This window comes from Neltuma alba, unplaced genomic scaffold, assembly GCF_004799145.2.
Source record: "Neltuma alba isolate B1F8T4 unplaced genomic scaffold, ASM479914v2 tig00011874_pilon, whole genome shotgun sequence".
Classification (NCBI taxonomy): Eukaryota; Viridiplantae; Streptophyta; class Magnoliopsida; order Fabales; family Fabaceae; genus Neltuma; species Neltuma alba.
Window position 1 is genome coordinate 167,496 of NW_021636476.1, and position 18,683 is coordinate 186,178.

General features: G+C 34.3%; 2 protein-coding genes across 5 annotated transcripts; one reads left to right on the forward strand and one right to left on the reverse strand.

Annotated features, from left to right (window-relative positions):
* Positions 1–276: 276 nt before the first annotated feature.
* Positions 277–6,788, reverse strand: LOC114718872 (ATP-citrate synthase beta chain protein 1-like). 4 transcript variants are annotated; one of them, XM_028904323.1, is made up of 18 exons: positions 6,628–6,788; positions 5,999–6,019; positions 5,199–5,315; positions 4,966–5,068; positions 4,680–4,745; positions 4,476–4,599; positions 4,248–4,382; positions 3,208–3,268; positions 3,059–3,135; positions 2,751–2,906; positions 2,536–2,664; positions 2,239–2,371; positions 2,006–2,133; positions 1,718–1,823; positions 1,526–1,602; positions 1,338–1,408; positions 963–1,247; positions 277–442 (listed from the first exon to the last, which is right to left on the reverse strand). In XM_028904323.1, exons 3-18 carry the CDS (start codon positions 5,296–5,298, stop codon positions 367–369), a joined length of 1,827 nt encoding a protein of 608 aa, XP_028760156.1. In that variant the 5' UTR covers positions 5,299–5,315; positions 5,999–6,019; positions 6,628–6,788; the 3' UTR covers positions 277–366. The 4 variants fall into 4 exon arrangements, with proteins under 4 accessions (XP_028760156.1, XP_028760154.1, XP_028760155.1 ...); XM_028904321.1 differs by having other exon boundaries at positions 5,886–6,019; XM_028904322.1 differs by lacking the exon at positions 5,999–6,019.
* Positions 6,789–13,363: 6,575 nt separating this feature from the next.
* On the forward strand, positions 13,364–18,438 carry LOC114718861 (receptor-like protein kinase ANXUR1). The gene is made up of 3 exons (XM_028904304.1): positions 13,364–13,510; positions 14,012–14,112; positions 15,957–18,438. The coding sequence occupies exons 1-3, from the start codon at positions 13,364–13,366 to the stop codon at positions 18,436–18,438; spliced, it is 2,730 nt and encodes a 909-aa protein (XP_028760137.1).
* The last annotated feature ends 245 nt before the right edge of the window (positions 18,439–18,683 follow it).

Here is an 18,683-nt window from a genome sequence, read left to right on the forward strand (position 1 = left end):
GAACTACTTTGAAAAATATATATAAATATGAAAGACAAAATTAATTAAAATCTTATATTTAATATCAAAATAAAAGTTAAATAATATTTTATACTAAGAACAAGAGGTAGTACTATTAAAACTAAAAAGGAGCCTTAGAGTTTACATCCACAAAAAACCCTCCATTCAATTCTATTTCATCTTGTGCGCCACACAGATCCCGACTTAGAATTCTTCCTACAATTTCGGCACAACCTAGAAGATCGTACATACCAGTTTTTTTGGTCAAGATCGTACATACCAGTTTAAAGGCTGTTAAAAAGAAACATTCCAGCATATCACACGTTTAAGAATTTTTCATTGATATAATCGAAGCAAGAAATCTTCTTACTTCGCGTAGAGAACATCTTCCCATGGGTGGCGGTACAGTGGTTGTTTCAATCTCTTCTGGTCAAAAGTGTGCCTGAAAATTATATCAAGGAAACAAAGAAATAAAAAAACCATGATCAGAACCATGCAGTTTGAAATTTTATCAAGGTACAATTACTATCAAGTACATTCTCTTAATAAAAACGTAACATGTGAAGCAATTTTTTTAAAAAAAAAAAATGCTTGTGGTAGTGAATAGTAAAAAGATATTCAAGCATCCTTTTTTATCCGGAATGGAAGACTACAGATTTAGAATTGAGTGTCAGACCAAAACAGATTTAACATGTACCAGACTTCTATCAAATAAATACATGCAAAAGCACTACCGTACACTTAATCACCAATAAGCACAATCAGCATCAGTGAACGTAGGACCACCTAATGGATGAAAGTGGCATTGTTTGAAGCTTGGTCCACAGGAGAGTAGGGGATAAAAGATCGCAAAAGAACAAAAAAACAATAATGCGTGATCTGTGGACCTACCTTCATACATATGAACAAAATAGGGGTCGAGATGGGGGGGAAAATTAGGCAATGAAGAAAATGCAACTCACCCAATCAGGCCAATGGAGCGAGCCAGCACAAATAGCCCATTCAGATAGCCAATCTCGACAATTTCGTCGACCTCTTCCTTGGTGAACATCCCACTGCCAGCAAGAAGATCCAAGAAAAGGGAACCGATTGCACCATCTACGTTGAGCACGAGGTTATTTGCCTTTGTAAGGGTGTAGTTTTCAACCTGAACGGCATATTCCATGTATTTTACGGAAGGAAAATGAGTGTTTGCAAACTTCTGTAGCAACTCTACTCTCTTATCTTTGTTGTCTCGGCTCTTGATCCTTTTTAATAGAGCGAAACCAGGCTTCAAACATTTGATGCATTACAGCACCGGCAATAGAAACAGAATTAGCAAAACGGTCATATCATACCTGTGTCCTATTCCTGGCACACGGATGCCCTTCTTCTTCATACCTTCAACAAATTCGTAAGGTGTAAGATTCTGCCAAGGCATAGCATAGTTCCCATGTTAGTTTGTAGCATAGGCTGCTGATATATGTTAAAAAGTTTAAAGAAGAAAAAGGTAAACAGGCCAAAGTGGCAAAGGCTCATAACATACCCTGTCATAAGCATCCTTGAAGTAACGAGCAGCATCATCAATGGCACCACCAAATCGAGGACCAATTGTAAGCAAACCTGGTTCAGAAGCTCATTATTCACCATTGCGCGGAAAAAATGACATGCTGAATCAGGATACTCAAATTAATCTTAAGCAAACTCCAGAAGTGGAAAATTTGAGGGCTACATTCACCTGATACCAGGCAGGAGACAAGGTCCTTCCCTGCCCTCGCTGTCACAATAGCATTGTGAGCACCAGAGACACAGGGACCGTGGTCGGCACATAGGATGATGCATATCTGACAAATGCGTATATTAAAAATCAAGAAGCTAAAAGATGAAATCAATAGTTTGTTTCACAAACCGATATCTAAATTATCCATTGACAGCACATAGACGTACATAAAGAGCTCAAGCATTGACCAGACCAGTTTCAAATACTATAGGTACAGAAGAGAAAAGACGGTTATCAATAACCTACCTCGATAAATTGTGTGCAATAACGAGGAAGGCTGCGTTTAAACCACAGGAGAGATATAACATCGCCTACACCCAAACCTTTTTCAATAATGTTAGACATGGGAACACCAGCATAGCATGGCTCCTCACCTGCAGAAAATTTGGGAGAAAACTTTAGATCAACTATCATGTCTAAGCCACAAAAAAAAAACAATACTGTGTTACAGAATAAGTGTATGACAGATCCCAACATGCCTCTATCATCAGAGATGGTCGAAATAATATGAGTTGGAGCACGGACTTTTCCATTCTTAATTGCAGAATTAAGGTCCTCAGGGATCTCTGGAGGAGTAAACTCCTTCACTGGCGTGATTTTCCCTTCTTCTACCTGTAAAAGTATTAGCTAAAAGCATTATAGCCAATGAATGAGACTAGAGAAATTCCTTTAAGCACTGCCTTCTCTAGGGGTTGGGATCTTGGGGAGGGTAACAAGGCTCACAGTGACATTTATAGTGGCAAAAGCACAAGATGAAAGAAACACTGCAAACTAACCAATTTGTCAAATGTTTCCTTGATTGCAGCTTCAAAAGCTTCATATGAAGTGGGAACAACAGCTCCAGCTTCTCTAAGTGCTAGATTCTTCGCGTGAGCAGACTCCATTTCACCACCACTTTTAGCTCCCTGACACACACACACACATGTAGGCCAAGAGCATTAGGAATGCTTTAATCGAGAACTTAGTCAAAGATAATGGAGAAGCAACATACAGCATGACCAAATTGTACTTCAGACTTGAAGAGTCGTGCACAGGTTCCACTGACCCATGCAACAACTGGTTTTGTTACTTTCCCGTGTTTTAGGGCTTCCACTAGAGAATACTCATCCCGTCCACCCAATTCCCCAAGTACTACCACCATTTTAACCTGAGATTGAAAATAAATTGAAAGAGTTTAGTGACAAGAAACTTAATTCTTTGAATTCTCACTAGATGTTTATAATTTGCACGCATATGCAGTCACTCCAGAGGTGTTTTTTTTTTTTGGGGGGGGGGGTGGTTTTGGAGCAGCCAGCTTACCTGTGGTATGTTGTTATACCGCAAAATATGATCAGAAAGTGTGGAACCGGGAAAAACATCTCCTCCGATTGCAATGCCTGTTGCAAAACAAGCTATAACTCAACAATAACTTTTAGAAATAGAGAAAGATAAAATTGAAACAGTGGTACCTTCATAAATTCCATCTGTTACCCGAGCAATAGTGTTGTACAATTCATTGGACATCCCTCCCTACAGTCCATCAAGTTTGTCTCCCCTCAGAAGCAGTATTATAGATATTATGTGACGCAAAAAGAAATAATATTCAAATTTAGATGATTATTTGACTCTATTTCAATATTTCATAATATAAGAGTAACATAATTTTAGTATCTTTTAGGGAAAGAGAGCAGTTTACCCCAATTATTATGTCATAGTTCTATCATAAAATCAACAATAGGCAAGTTTAACATTCAGCAATTTAGTTTTAAAGGAGTTTAGCATCTTAGGTTCTTTTAAAAACATAGATTAATACATTTAAAGATGTTGATGGCTGTGCACTTGACAGATTGCTAGGTAAGTTTCTAATTTATCCTGTTATGCTCAGATATTCAGCTTTTCTATCTTCACTGAAAATTGTTCCCCAAGCCAGTTGAAAGAACAAGATATGAAGGGTCTTCCATCAACATAAAACCATAATGGGGACTTGAGTAAGGTAGGGAAGAATACTAATTAGAACCTTCCATAGGCAGTCGTTTCTGAGGTTCTTTCAAAAACATGGATTAATTATTGAAGCGGGAGAACTCACTCCCTTAAATATTCCATAGAATATCTTAGGCTACTTAATGTGGGACTTAAGCATCTTATGCTACCATGTTCTCCATCAAATTGATTTCAGAGAATTTGGGAATTAATCATGATGAACAAGTGGAACAGACACAACACAAGATTCTAAGCTCATATCTTTCATTTTGTTGAATTTACTGCTGCAGATGCACAGAGGAAATACGGCAAACCCATAACAATTTGGGAGCTCTAAGTTCTGAGTGGTATTGTGAGTAGAGAACAGGCGTGAATAAACCAAGTATCATATCTAAAAGTGGAAGTGTATATTTGCAAACACATTCAACATACCCCAACAACTTGAAGTATTATGGGAAAGTTCAGAATGTGTACAAGATAACGAGGTATATTAATCAACGTGAAGAAAGCAAAAGCAACGGCTACATACAGATTTAGAAACAAAGCCAACAGATCCAGGCCTGTACAGCTTGCATTGAATTATGTTGTCAATTGTTCCAGCCGTGTCACCTATCTTAAAAGCCCCAGCTTGAATACCTCCAACAGTGGCTGGGCCGATAACAACCTGCCATAGCATCAGCAGTAAAATTAATTTGCCAGGCTAAATTCCCTTTAGCCATTTGTTCGTAGAAGTATGAATTTCCATTTCTCTTCTCACCTTATTGTTTGACCGGGCATATGCAATCAAATGCTTGGTGTCAGACTCAGGTACACCTTCAGCAATAATAGCAACAACTCTGATTGTTGGCTGCTTCAATGCAGCCATGGATGAAGCAGCAGCACTGCAAGTGTATCAATCATTATCAGCCTATGGTGCACTGAGACAAATCACGTCATAAAAGAATATATAATAAGCACAGACCTCCTAAATGATGCAAAATTGATGAAGACATCAGCAATAGGATGTGCAGCACAAGCTGCTTCAATGCTGCAATTTAAGAAAACACGGAGCTGAGAGCATTTTACGCTCAGTCAAACCCATATATCATTTCCTACAGGTTGATTGCTAATTTTAAACTGTATATTGCAAATAATGAAGCATGCTAAAATAAAGAAAAATTAATGACTGGCTACATTCAAGCCTCCAAATTCAAATCTAAGGTAAAGGACAGACACACTGCAAGCAGAAATGAACAAACAACACATACGTCGAATGCACTGGGATTGCAATTTCATTTTGACCAAAAAAGAGCTTCTGAAATCCCTCAGAACCAGGATTAATGATTCCAGCAACTGATGGCGTCTCCCTACCTATAAAAAAACGGCACCTTCATTGGAAATAAGAACAAGCAATGTGCAATTGTCCAATTTGACGTAGTCAGTCCACTCCAGAGGAGTGCCATAGAAAACACACTAGAAGATGAAAAGAATTGGTACAAACCACAAAGGAAGTCAAAATCAAGCATCCGCTGGATAGGAAGTTGCTTGTAGTTGTAAAATAATGCTTGTGTGGTGCGGGAGAAAAGTTGTCCAGTTGTCATCTTGAGGAAACAGAGGTCTGATGACATACAAATAGATTATTTTCTAGTGGTATGAAAGAATATTAGGGACACCACAGGCATGAAAAAACTTATCATCCTAAAAGCAAATATTTGACGAGTGATGTAGTTTATACATATAACAAAATAAACCAATGTATCTCAAAACAAAAAAAGACAAAAAGAAACAAAGTTTCGTGAATATACATATACTATCTAGATGTCAAAGAGAGACTGATGTCTTTCCACTAAATCATGCATTAATCAACTCTTGAGATGCAATTCATGGCAATAAGTAATGTAACCTTTTAATTTTCAATAGCCAGATAAGGGGAAGTTACAAAATAAGAAACAGTATACAAGCATAGAATTGATCCGCAAATTAGAAAATAATGCAAAAATAAAAGGAGAAACAAATCAAACAAAGTTCTGGACTCCTATTGAAATAAAATGAAGTTCTTCTTTGGCCTAAAAACGGAGTTGTACGGTCAGAAAAAGATTCGTCCTGTGAGAAAAAGAGGTTTAGAAATTTTGGTTCAAATGCATTCATCAACAGGAAAATTCAAGAACTCAAGAGTCGGAAATATTACCTGATTTTAACAAAAGAACAACGACACACGCACCCCGGGGCCCCCCGGGGGGGGATCACAGTCATTTACAAAGGAGAGCAAATGCAGTCATGTTTGGGAAAGAAAACACTCACAGTGCCACAATCGCTAGGAAACTGCGACCAGAAAGAGTAGCGTGACGGGTATACTATTAACAAAAGAGTGATAACAAAACAGAAAGGAAGTAAACGAAGCAAATTCACCATCATAGCAAATTCCAAACTGCCAAACAACTGCTCTAACTAAACAGACTTGGCATTATAACAAGTTAAAAGCGAACACGCTTTCAAGTTCAACGCATGAACAGAGCTACTACGAAACCGTATCCTGCAGGATCTCCATTACTAGTCAGCAGGAAAATCCAAATCCAAGCAATGCACGTAATTAAATCAGTTAAAATCATTTCAAAACTAGATTACAGCCATTGAATGGAGACGAAAACGTAGACTCTTACTTAGACTCTCGGAAGAAGACGCCCAGCTCTTAAACCAACAAATTTTAAAGGAGAAAAAAACAAAGTTACAAATTATTCGGCACCGAACTTGAATGCGCTTCGTGAAAAAGCAAGTCACAAAACTTCAATTCAAATGAAGAGACGGAGAATGGGAATTTAAATGTGCTCCGTGAAAAGTACAAGACGGAGATTCCAGATCGCAAATGGGAGAAGCAAACAGATGGGGAAGAAGTAGAACGAGAAGAGATTAACAGGTAAAGCAGAGTGTACCTGATTCACTGGCCTTATGGAATAAGCGAGGAAGTGAGTGGAATGGAGCAGTGAGATTTGGGAGATGAGAGCAAATGAAAATGGTGGGATTCTGAAGAAGGAGGAGAAAGGTTTTATATAGTAAGAGAAAACACAGTGAAACGACCACGTTAAGTAAGGGAAGGTTGTTAGCTGGGGCTCATGGCTCATGGCTCATGGCGCATGCAATGACTGGTAATGCTGGTAGTGGTAGTCTCTCATGTCTGCAGAAGAGGATTTTGTGAAAAATGAAAATTGAAAAAAAGGAAAATTTTAAAAAAATAAATGAAAATAATATTATATATACTACTTTAGTTCTTTAATACTATCATCTATCTTAATTATAAGAGCTAGTTGACTAATTTGAAAAAATTAAGAAAAAAATTAAGTTAGTTATTTGTAATAAATATGTGTTGTTTTTCTTAAAATATCCTCGCTGATTAAGTGTATTAGTTATAACTAATATTTATCATAAATAACTAATTTAATTTATTTAAATTAATTAACTAGTTTTTATATTTATGATTGGAAATAGTATATACTTTGGGTGATACGATGGGTGTTAAAATAAGCACACGAGTTCCATCAAAATTATTATTTTGGTAGCCTTTCATTTAAAGACAGCACGAACGTACGTGAAGATTATTCTGACGCCAATTGTGGAGAAAGTAAAAGGAAAGACATTGACTTGATATATTTAGACAACCTGTAATCCTAGGGTCCATTCATAGATTTTTTTTCCCCCGTCTAAAGGGTTCGTTCACGGATTGAGCTGACAAATTCAGACAAACTGGATATATTCATATACCTCCTTTGATGTGTGATTGAAATTTACAAGACTGAACTTAAATTGGCCTTATTCATATATTTAAGCAGTAGAAAGTAGAAACTTGGTCTTGTTGGCTAAAATTATACTCCTCCGGTTCTTAATATAGGGCCCTTTTAATTATTTTGATTAAATTAAGGATGTTAGTTAAGTTAGGTAATAATTATAGATATCCCAAAATACCTTCCGTTTACACTTCTAAAAAGAAACTGACATTTGAAAGTTAGTTGATTGATTTGAATGAATTAAAAGTATTAGTTAAATTAGTTATTTATAATAAATAAGTGACACGTCTTTCTTAAAATATCTTTACTGATCAAGTGTATTGATTATAACTATTATTATTACAAAAACTATCTTAAAAAGATAATTAAATATGAAAGAGGAGTTGGGGTCTTATAATCTTATGAGACATAACCGGCACCCATGCGCCTTGTGCGAAAATTAACAATAAGCGATCAACGGTCAATTACGTGATATCCTTGCACATGCAACTGATTTTTTACGGGGAAAAAAAAAGCTTTTCGGGCTTTAGGGCCAGCCTTTTTTTTTTTTTTTTTTAGGGAGAAACTTAATTTAAAACTCCTTTCATAGAGAAAGTCTTCACTGTTTTAAAGTATACCTCTTTTTTGTCAGAGTCATAAGAAAGGGGTTTTGTGGAATTTTAGTTTTAAAAAAATACTAACAGATAAAATTAGAATAAAATACTCCAATCTTCTTTGTATTTTGTCCTACTTACACTGACTTCTCCTCTATTTTAAAAACATACATTTAATTTCAAACTGTTAGTTTCATTAAGAATATTTTAAAAAATACTTTTAATTAAAGTATATATTAAAATAATTTTATTTATTAATTTACCTTTTGTAATATTAAATCCCTAAATTTTGACTAAATTTTTTTCAAGAATGAAAAAATTAATTTATTTTTATTTTTACCAATATTTATTTGTTTAATATTTTTATTATATTGGGATGAAAAATTAATTAATTTAGTTGATGTAAACATAAAAACTTAGAATAGAAATTTGATTTGTTCTTTAGATATAGATAATAGACTAAATATGTTATGGATGTCTCTAACAAAATTTTTATTTAAAATTTTAAATTATAAATTTAAATGATTTTTATACTCTCTCAAACTTAGACAATTTATATTATATGATGAAAAATAATTTATTAAATTTATTTTTTCAGCCATTTAAAAGCAACCTAAATAAATAAGTTTTATTGTGAAAAATTAAAATTATAAATTTTATAATATAATCAAAATTGATAAATTTTATTTCATATTAAAGATTTGAAAATACAAGTATTAAAATTATTTCTTGTTGTATAAAATTTTTTTTGACAAGTATAAATGTTTAAATAACTTTTGTGTTAAAGATGACTATTTTGATCAAAATAAAAATTTAAAAATTAAACTTAAAGGTCACTTAATAGGATGAAAATTAAATCTCGAAACCATTGTAATTTTAAGAAAAGTTTGTATATATTTTTAAAACTAAAAGAAGTTTATAATTGGTAGTAAGAATATTTTATTCATAAAATTAAAAGAAAACGGACGCCAGGAAGCAGGTGTACGTCCGAGAACGTGGAACGCGAGGGGCGTGAGCTGTTGTGAGCGCTTGTTTAGTAATAGAATGCATTTGTGGTATATAAAATTAATATTTTTTTTAATTCAAGCATCTCAGACTTTAAAATAACAGGAAAAAAAAGTAAATTCAAATTAAAATTTTGATGTTGAAGGGCAATGATAAAAATAATCCTTTGTTAATGCCATTAAAAAAAACGTGTTGTTAATCCCAAATCAAAACTTATAATTTCACAATCAAAACTTTTTATTTTCAGATGAACTGTTATTCACAAAAAGGCATCTTTATTATTTTTCTTGAAATTTAAATTTTCAATTTAGATTTATTTTTTCTGTCATTTTAAAGTGTTAGGTGTTTGAATTAAAAAAAAACTAATTTTAATATTTTTTTCCCTGGAATTTTTTCTATATTAATGGGTACTCCGCCATTTATTGGGCAAAATATGCGCGCGAGAAACTCGCACGCTCGCCATATTGAACGAAGTGTCTAGCGTCAATTGAGCTAAATAGCTCCGACGAGTTTGAAAATCTTTACTCCTCCTATATCTTATTATTCCATTGAGACTTGTATTTATTAGGAATATTGTGACTAAGACAGCATAAATGATGACCAAAGTCGCGAGAAAATTGTATTCTTCTTGACCTGAGCTTATTACATGTCCGTTTACCTATTTTTAGATGAACGAGTGTTTATAAAATTAAACCTTACCATGACCTATTTGGAATATGAAAGCTTAGTTATTTTTAAGAATTACTACCTCCAGTCCTTAATATAAGACTATGTTTGACTTTTATTTTGATCCTAAATATAAGATCCCAATTCATTTTGTCTTTCATATTTACTCAATTTTTTCAAAATAGTCCTTCTAATAATTATAGTTCTAGTCAATACACTTAATTAGCAAGGATATTTTAGGAAAGACAACACTCTATTTAAGGCAAATAACTAACTCAACTTACTTCATTAATCTCCTTAAATTAGTCAACTGGCTTTTATAATTAGGACTAGTATATTGTTATTCGTATGTCTAACAAAAAAAAATTTTATTTAATATTGGTGATTGTTACCTAGCTAATTATGTGCTGACCAACTTACGACTAATGAAAAAGATTAATTCCTTGCAACATAATAAATCAATGTTTGAATTTCTGATTTTATTAGGAGAGGTGTATATGTTCAGTGCCCGACTTGAACATGGCTGTTTTTATAAAAAAAAAAAAAAAATGTTCACGTTCTTACCAAAATAAAAACTAGTTATGTGCCTCAAGGAAAAATGACCTGTGGCTTAGGTCTCGTGTAAAAAAATTAGATATAGACAGATTCACAACAAAAAAAAAATCTTATTTATAAGTCAAACTTACATATTTACTAATTAAAATTAAAATTTTATATTTATAAGTTAAACTTTCATATTTACAAATCGGGTTACATCATTTACGAGGTAATTTGTAAAATTAGGTCCCTGATATCTACTCTTATAACAGAATTTTTGCCCCAAAATTTAAAATATTGATAATATTGATAAGAAGAGTTTCACATAAAATAAGTAATATCTATACACAGATATTTTGATTTAATTGAAAACAGTACTTTAAATATATAAAACCAAGTATTTTTTTTTCCTTAATAAGAAATAAGTGAGTTTCTTATCGCTATTGAAAACGATAAGAGCTAGTAAAAATATATTCCTCCGATTCTAAATATAAGATCTTTATATACACTTGTATAAAGGTCTTATATTTAGGACCGGAGGAGTAAAATGAGTATGGCCTTTAATGAATTTCGCCACTGGTACATCACACAGTGCACCCATTACTACCTCTTCCTCAAGCTCCTCTTTAATATGTGCATGCATAATCTTTCTTTGATGCTAATCTTTGCAATAACAATAAATAAGATATAAGGACAAACTTTTCCACTATATTAAATAATTTAGTGGCATGCAAACTTTTCTATAGATAGAAAATCACGAATTTAATATCCCTTATAATCTGAACTTTAGTTCTATATTTGATTTTTTATTTTCGGATTTCACAAATGCCAGCAATGGATTTTGGAGGAGGAAATGAGCAATTAGATAAGGAGTTATGCTACGTTGAACCAGTCCTTGGAGTCAACATAGTATGATTTTCTGGAGATTATTTCTGTGAGACTGATTGAATATTTGTGCTGGTTTTATTGGATTGAAGTGGCAAATTACATGTGGTATAATAAAGTCTTTGGTTTTCACTTTAATGAATATGGTGATAACTTGGGTTGTAACTCTAACTTCGACGGTGGATTTCCTGAGCTTAAACTTGCTGCAGTTTTAATATTGGCCTGCTTTATTTGGGATGAAAGACTGTTTGGAACCTATGCAATGATTGATCAGAGGATGAGAGAGGATTGAAGATGGGTTCCACCAGGAAGAGAGGATTGCTCCGCTATATGGATACTTCTGCAACAATTGCTAATAAACAGGATTTATCCCTTGGCTTTTGGAATAAACCTCTACTTATGGATACGATTTTGTTGTTATAACCCTAATAAAGTCCATGTTAACCTGAAGGTTTTCTATAACTTTCAGTGTTATTATTTCCCTCTCCATTTAAGAGAGACTGTTAAAATTGTTAACGAATATGCAATATTGGTTTATGGAGGGTTGGGCTCAATTTTGAGCAAGTCACTGGACAACCACTCCTTTCCACCTTTCATGGATTATAGGGCAGAACTATACAATCTTATTTATAAGGAGATGTGTGAATTTGTTTTGTTGTATTTAATTTCTCATCTTCCAGTGTTTTAGGGAGTTTATTTGTAGTTTTAAGATTGAAGTTTGTTGTCCTTGTTGGCTAGTTTTGTTTAGATTAGTAATTGTAATCTTGCTTTGAATGAATGAATACTTCTTCTGACCAAAAAAAAAAATCTCTTATAATCCCAAGACGTCTGTTTATTTAATTTTCAAAAAGAATTTCTTGTAGCCCATTTTTTTCACAGTCATTTCAATTGTAGCCCCATTAATATTGTTTAGTGTTGATTTGTTTTTCAATGCATCACATACCGTTAAATAAATAGCATGCAAAACTTGATTTAGTTTATTATATAAAATATGATTTTGATGAATACTATTGCTATGTAATATTACATTTCATCTTAAATATAACATCTAATTTGGAGCATATTTTACATTACAAACTAAATACTACCTCCGGTCCTAATTATAAGAGCCAGTTGACTAATTTGAGGAAATCAAGAAAAGAAGTTAAGTTAGTTATTTGTAATAAATAAGTATTGTTTTTCATAAAATATCCTTACTAATCAAGTATGTTGGCTAAAGCTATAATTATTCGAAGAACTATCTTGAAAAAAATTGAGTAAATATGAGAGACAAAATAGATAGAGGTCTTATATTTAGGACCAATATAAAAGTCAAACGGGGTTTTATATTAAGAATTAGAGATAGTATTATACCTGGAGATAGTAATTAATTAAAATTTCGCGTGCGACGAATTTAGCTGCACCACGTAGCGTATCGCACGGACGCATCGCTGGTTAAGCTCAATTAATAATTTTACCGTATTCAACACATTATTGTTTCATGGAAAAAGTTCGTGAGAAAGGATGAGGAGGTGTGATTTTGGATTAATCAAATATGATTTCTTCCCCATTTGATACAATATAAATAGCGCGTGGTTGAATGGTGATATACTGATACAAAATGCAAAGGGCAGGGTTAAATATTATTGTTGAGATTAAACATTTAAGAATGGTATAATTTTCTTCCCTTTTTTAAGACATTGTAATAATAATAAGATGCGTGTATTAATTTTTCAAACTTTTTATTTAATCAGGTGGGTTAAGGATTCAGGTCCTAAAATTCAACTGAATAAATAAAAGCGGGTTGAATAACCAACCTAAGTTAGCTCACCTTAAATTAGCTAGTGTAAATTACTTTCTCTACTTTGATGGTCGTGTTTACGTGGACAGTTTTTTTTTTTAACAAAGAAAAAACAACAATTTCACTTATTAAATTTCAAGCAATAAATCAAAAATCACCTTGATGGGGTAATCAAGATAATAAGAAAACCATTAAAAAGGGATCAATAATGGAATGTCTCAAGCGAGTTAATATATCAAGGGAAAATATATTTATCGGTCCTTATAGTTTTATTGGATTTTGAATTAGGTCCCTCAAGTTTTATTTTTTTTTATTGAACCCTTATACTTTGTTCCGTTAAATCCTGTTAATAAATTCTCAAAACACCGTTAGTCGCTCTCTCTCCCCCATTAAAAGCCGGTGGCTCTCTCTCTTATCAGCCATGACCAGTTTGATGATGACACCAAGAAGGAGAAGAAGAGCTGCTTCTTTAGCTGGTTCTTCTCCATCAATATCGGCATGCCGCTTCTATGCTACTTCTACAGCGGTGAGCCTTCTGCTAAGAGAGGAGGAGATGGGGCTGGCACATGTGGGTTCTTGCTAGTAGGTTCCAACTCGTGAAGGCAGGGTCTCTGAGGAATGAGGCAAATGGCGAGGCCTCTGGGTGTTGCGAACTAGGTGGTCATCATGCTTAGCCTCTAGCCACTCCAAACAGCCTCATCCCTAAAACTCTAATAACTATTATTACTTTTTTGGCGTTGATCAATCTAAAATCATAAATTAATATTGCCGAAGGTCATGAGCATTTGAAACTAAAAAATCAATGCTCTTTCATGGAATAATGCAAGGGTCTCAAAACAAAAGTTTGAAAGAAACTACCAAACTCCTCCGGCATCGTTAAGGAAAAAGGCCTACATAAAATAGTGTGCTAAGGTAGTAACAAAACAAGATATTAAATAATAAATTACAATTAGATAGAAGAGTCTAATGGGAGCCATTGGGCTTTCTTATAGTCAAGTCAGAGTCGTGTGCAAATGTGCAGGATTGCACATAACCTTCATCGATTAGCATCAACATCCAAAACACATAGAAGCGACACGCCAATATTGATAGAGAAGCAGAACCAGTTGAAGAAAGAGCTCTCCTTCTCGGCGTCATCATCGAACTGGTCGTGGCTGATGATAGAGAGCCACCTGCTTTTGACCGGGGGAGAGAAACCAAACGGTGTTTTGATAATTTATTAACGGAAGGACCTATGGCTTTAACGGAACAAAGTATAAGGGTCCAATAAAAAGAAATAAAACTAGAGGGACCTAATTCAAAATCCAATGAAACTATAAGGATTAACAAACCTATTTTCCCATATATCAATTCAAAGTTCAAACTGAAGAAATGCCCCCGGAGGGGCATGCATAATACTACCTCCGATCCTTATTATAAGATCCTATTTGACTTTTTGTTTGGTCCTAATTATAAGACCCCAATCCATTTTGTCTCCCATATTTATGTACTCCTCCGGTCCTTATTATAAGACCCAATTTGACTTTTTATTTGGTCCTAATTATAAGACCCAATCCATTTTCTCTTTTATATTTATGCATTTTTTTCCAAGATAATCCTTTTAATAATGATAGTTTTAGCCAATATACTTAATTAGCAAGGATATTTTAGGAATAACAACACTTATTTATTATAAATAACCAACTTAACTTACTTCCTTAATCTCCTCAAATAAGTCAATTGGGTCTTATAATTAGGACCGGAGGAGTATTTTTTTTCAAGATAATCTTTCTAATAATGATAGTTCTAGCCAATATATTTAATTAGTAAAAATATTTTAGGAATGACAATACTTATTTATTATAAATAACTAACTTAACTTACTTTCTTAATCTCCTCAAATAAATCAACTGGGTCTTATAATTAGGACCGGAGGTAGTATTATTCAAGTGTATTATCTTTTTGGGATAATTAATCCGCAAGTCCTTATAGTTTCAACGAATTTTAAATTAGGTCCTTATATTTTTTTTTCTTTTTATCAGATCCTTATACTTTCACTTGTTTTTAATTAGGTCCTTGTATTTATTTTTCTTTTTATCAAATCCTTATAAGTTCATTTTATTTTTAATTAAGTCCCTGAATTTTTTATTCTTTATTTTATGAATTCTAATAGTATTATTATATAAACATAAAATAGTATATATTATTTAATATTAGTTTATAAACAATAATATTCTAAAGATATTGAATTATTATAATGATTTTTAAATTTTTCAGCAAAAAAATTAATTGTTCTAAAAAATTTTCCTGAATTAATTAATTCTATTATTTTTTATTACATAATTATTAATTTAATTTACTTATTAATATTTTATATTTCATTATTAATCTATTTAATTAAGCTTATATTTAATTAATAAATAAAAATTAAAACTACATGGACCTGATTAAAAATTTAATGAAATTATAAGGACTTAATTAAAAGAAAAATAAATACAAGGGCCTAATTAAAAAAAGGTAAAAGTATAAGGATCTAATAAAAAGAAAAAAAACTATAAGGACCTGATTTAAAATTAGTTGAAACTATAAGGACTTACGGATTAATTAACCCTATCTTTTTCTCCACTCTAACCGTTCTTAGAATTAAGAATAACCTCTCCTCTCTATTTAACGCCACTTTGGCTTCTTCTCCTACACCCGCCAGAAATAAAAGAAAACAAATTCATTAAAAAAAAAAAAAGTTTCACCTTTAATTTCATGATCTTTCTAAATTCTCTGGGGGGCTGGGGCTGGGCAAATTCCTCAGAAGTTATTCTGAATTTCCGCGTTTCCCCCCTTAACGTTCCTTCACATTGTAATCGCCATTAATTTATGCCTATCATGCATTTCCATCGCTCTCAAATGCAGTTGTTATTGTTTCGTCTCAAATTCTTCTTACAGATGTCTTGTTAAGCCATGAAATCTCATAGCCATGCCTTGTTTTCTCTTATGATCGTATTTTTTATCGTAATTTCTGGTTCAAAAGCTTCATCAGGCTTAGATTCTTTTGTCATTTCTTGTGGTCTTCCCTCTAATGTGGGCGTAGATAGTCACGGACGACGGTGGCGATCGGATTATAGATTCTTAACCTCTTCCACTAACACGATAAACTCAACAGCACAATACCAAGACCCTTCTCTTCCTTCCCAAATTCCTTACATGTCCGCGAGAATCTTCACTTCCCCAACCACATACAAATTTCCCGTCTCTTCTGAAACTCGCCACTGGCTTCGACTCCATTTTTACCCTTCAGAATATAGCGGCCTTGATCCCTCCGATGCTTATTTTGCAGTTCATGCAAATGATCTTATTCTCCTCCACAATTTCAGTTCCTTCATTACAGCACAAGCTTCAACACAAGCCTATTTCATCAAAGAATACTCTCTTCTACCAATTCAATCCGGAGAACTCAGCATTACCTTCTCACCTTCTTTGAGGCACCATGGATCATATGCTTTTGTTAATGGGATTGAGATAGTCTCTATGCCTGAGATGTTCAAGCCTGCCAAGTTGGTCTCCACTGACCGTTTTATTGATGTTGGGAGCAGGTCGTTGCAGACTATGTTTCGTTTGAATGTTGGAGGACAATTCATAGAACCCAACAAGGACTCTGGTCATTTGAGCAGGACATGGTACAACGATAGCCCCTATCTACTTGGAGTAAGAAGTGGGGTCACTTCTGGCGCTGATGAGAATGTGACGATTCAATACCCTTCTGATATGCCTCGCTCCATTGCCCCTGTAGATGTCTACAGCTTTGCAAGAACCATGGATCCTAATGCTAGTGCCAACCAGAACCACAATCTCACTTGGGTGTTTCTGGTTGATCCAATTTTTACCTACGTTGTGAGGCTTCATTTCTGTGAGTTGGAATTAGACAAGATTAACCAAAGGGTGTTTGATATTTATGTTAATAATCAAACAGCCCAAGAAACTGCCGATGTCTTAGCATGGACAGGTTCCAGAGGGGTTCCTGCTTATAAAGACTACGCAATTTCCATCGCTGATGGGCGTGGTGATGAAACATTATGGGTCACTTTACGCCCTTCTGTTTCAAAGCAACCAGAATACTATGATGCTATTCTTAATGGATTGGAGATTTTTAAGGTTAGTTCAGATGATAGAAATTTAGCTGGGCGCAATCCTACACCATCAGATATGCTTCTTAAAGATGAAGCTAGGAAGGAATTTAGCTCTTCAAAAATAAATCACGCTCCAATCATAGGAGGGGTTGCTGGAGGAGCTGTTGGGGCTGCTTTTGCTGTTGCTATGTGTTTTGTTGCCTATAGGAAGAGAAGACAAGATGATGGGAATGATTCTGTTACCAGGAGTTGGTTGCCTCTATATGGGCATTCGCAAACAACAGCTAGCAAATCAACTTTCTCGGGTTGTAGCAGTACTCTTTCATCATTGAGACAAGGGTTATGTAGACACTTTTCATTGCAAGAGATCAGGCATGCTACAAAGAACTTCAACAAATCACAGGTTATTGGTGTTGGTGGGTTTGGGAAAGTCTATAAAGGTGTCATAGATGGAGGGACCAATGTTGCTATAAAGAGATCAAACCCAACTTCTGAGCAAGGACTCTTGGAGTTTCAGACTGAAGTTGAATTGCTTTCAAAGCTAAGGCACAAACATTTAGTCTCTCTGATTGGGTTTTGTGAAGAAAATGGTGAGATGATCATAGTTTACGATTACATGGCCAATGGAACATTAAGAGAACACCTATACAGAAGCAATAAGCCAGCTTTACCATGGAAGCAAAGGCTCAAAATCTGCATAGGAGCTGCAAGAGGGCTTCACTACCTTCACACTGGTGCCCAGTTCATCATCATTCACAGGGATGTTAAAACCACAAATATACTGTTAGATGATAAATGGGTAGCAAAAGTATCCGACTTTGGGCTGTCCAAAACAGGTCCTGATCTGCACCAAACCCATGTGTCGACAATTGTGAAAGGTAGCTTTGGATACTTAGACCCTGAGTACTTCAAGAGGCAGCAACTCACAGAAAAATCCGATGTTTACTCTTTTGGGGTTGTTCTTTTCGAAGTGATTTGTGCGAGGCCTGCGCTAGATCCTAACTTGCCTAGAGAACAAGCAAGCCTGGCGGATTGGGCTTTAATGTGTCAAAGGGAGGGGAATTTGGAGAGCATCATTGATCCAAAACTTAGAGATGAAATCAGCCCTGTGTGTTTGAAGAAATTTGTGGAGACTGCTCTGAAATGTATAATTGATCAGGGGCCTGAAAGGCCTTCAATGGGTGATGTATTGTGGAACCTTGAATTTGCACTTCAATTGCAGGAGAATCCAGGTGGAGGGGAGCATGCAGCAGTAGAGAAGGCAAATAACGCTTATGCTATTCATAATGCTAATGGTATTTTGAACCCTGGAGAAGGGAGTACAAGTGCAACAGCAGATGAGATTGATGATTCCAGTACAGTTTTTTCGCAAATTTTTGAGCAGAAAGGAAGATAATATAAGGATTAGGAACCACTAGTGTCATTTTTGTAGAATGAAGTGATATTAGGAGCTTTTATTGGCCAAAAACGGAGCTTCTTGGTCCCTGCTCGTTGACCTTTTTTTAACCTTGAGTTAGAGGAAACAACAGACTCACCATGAAAAACTCAGGCCTATGCAGGGCAATATTTTCCATCAAGATGGTGCCTTTTGGGCGTGGGTTTAGGCTTTTATGAATGCGTTTAATTTTTTTCCCCTCATTT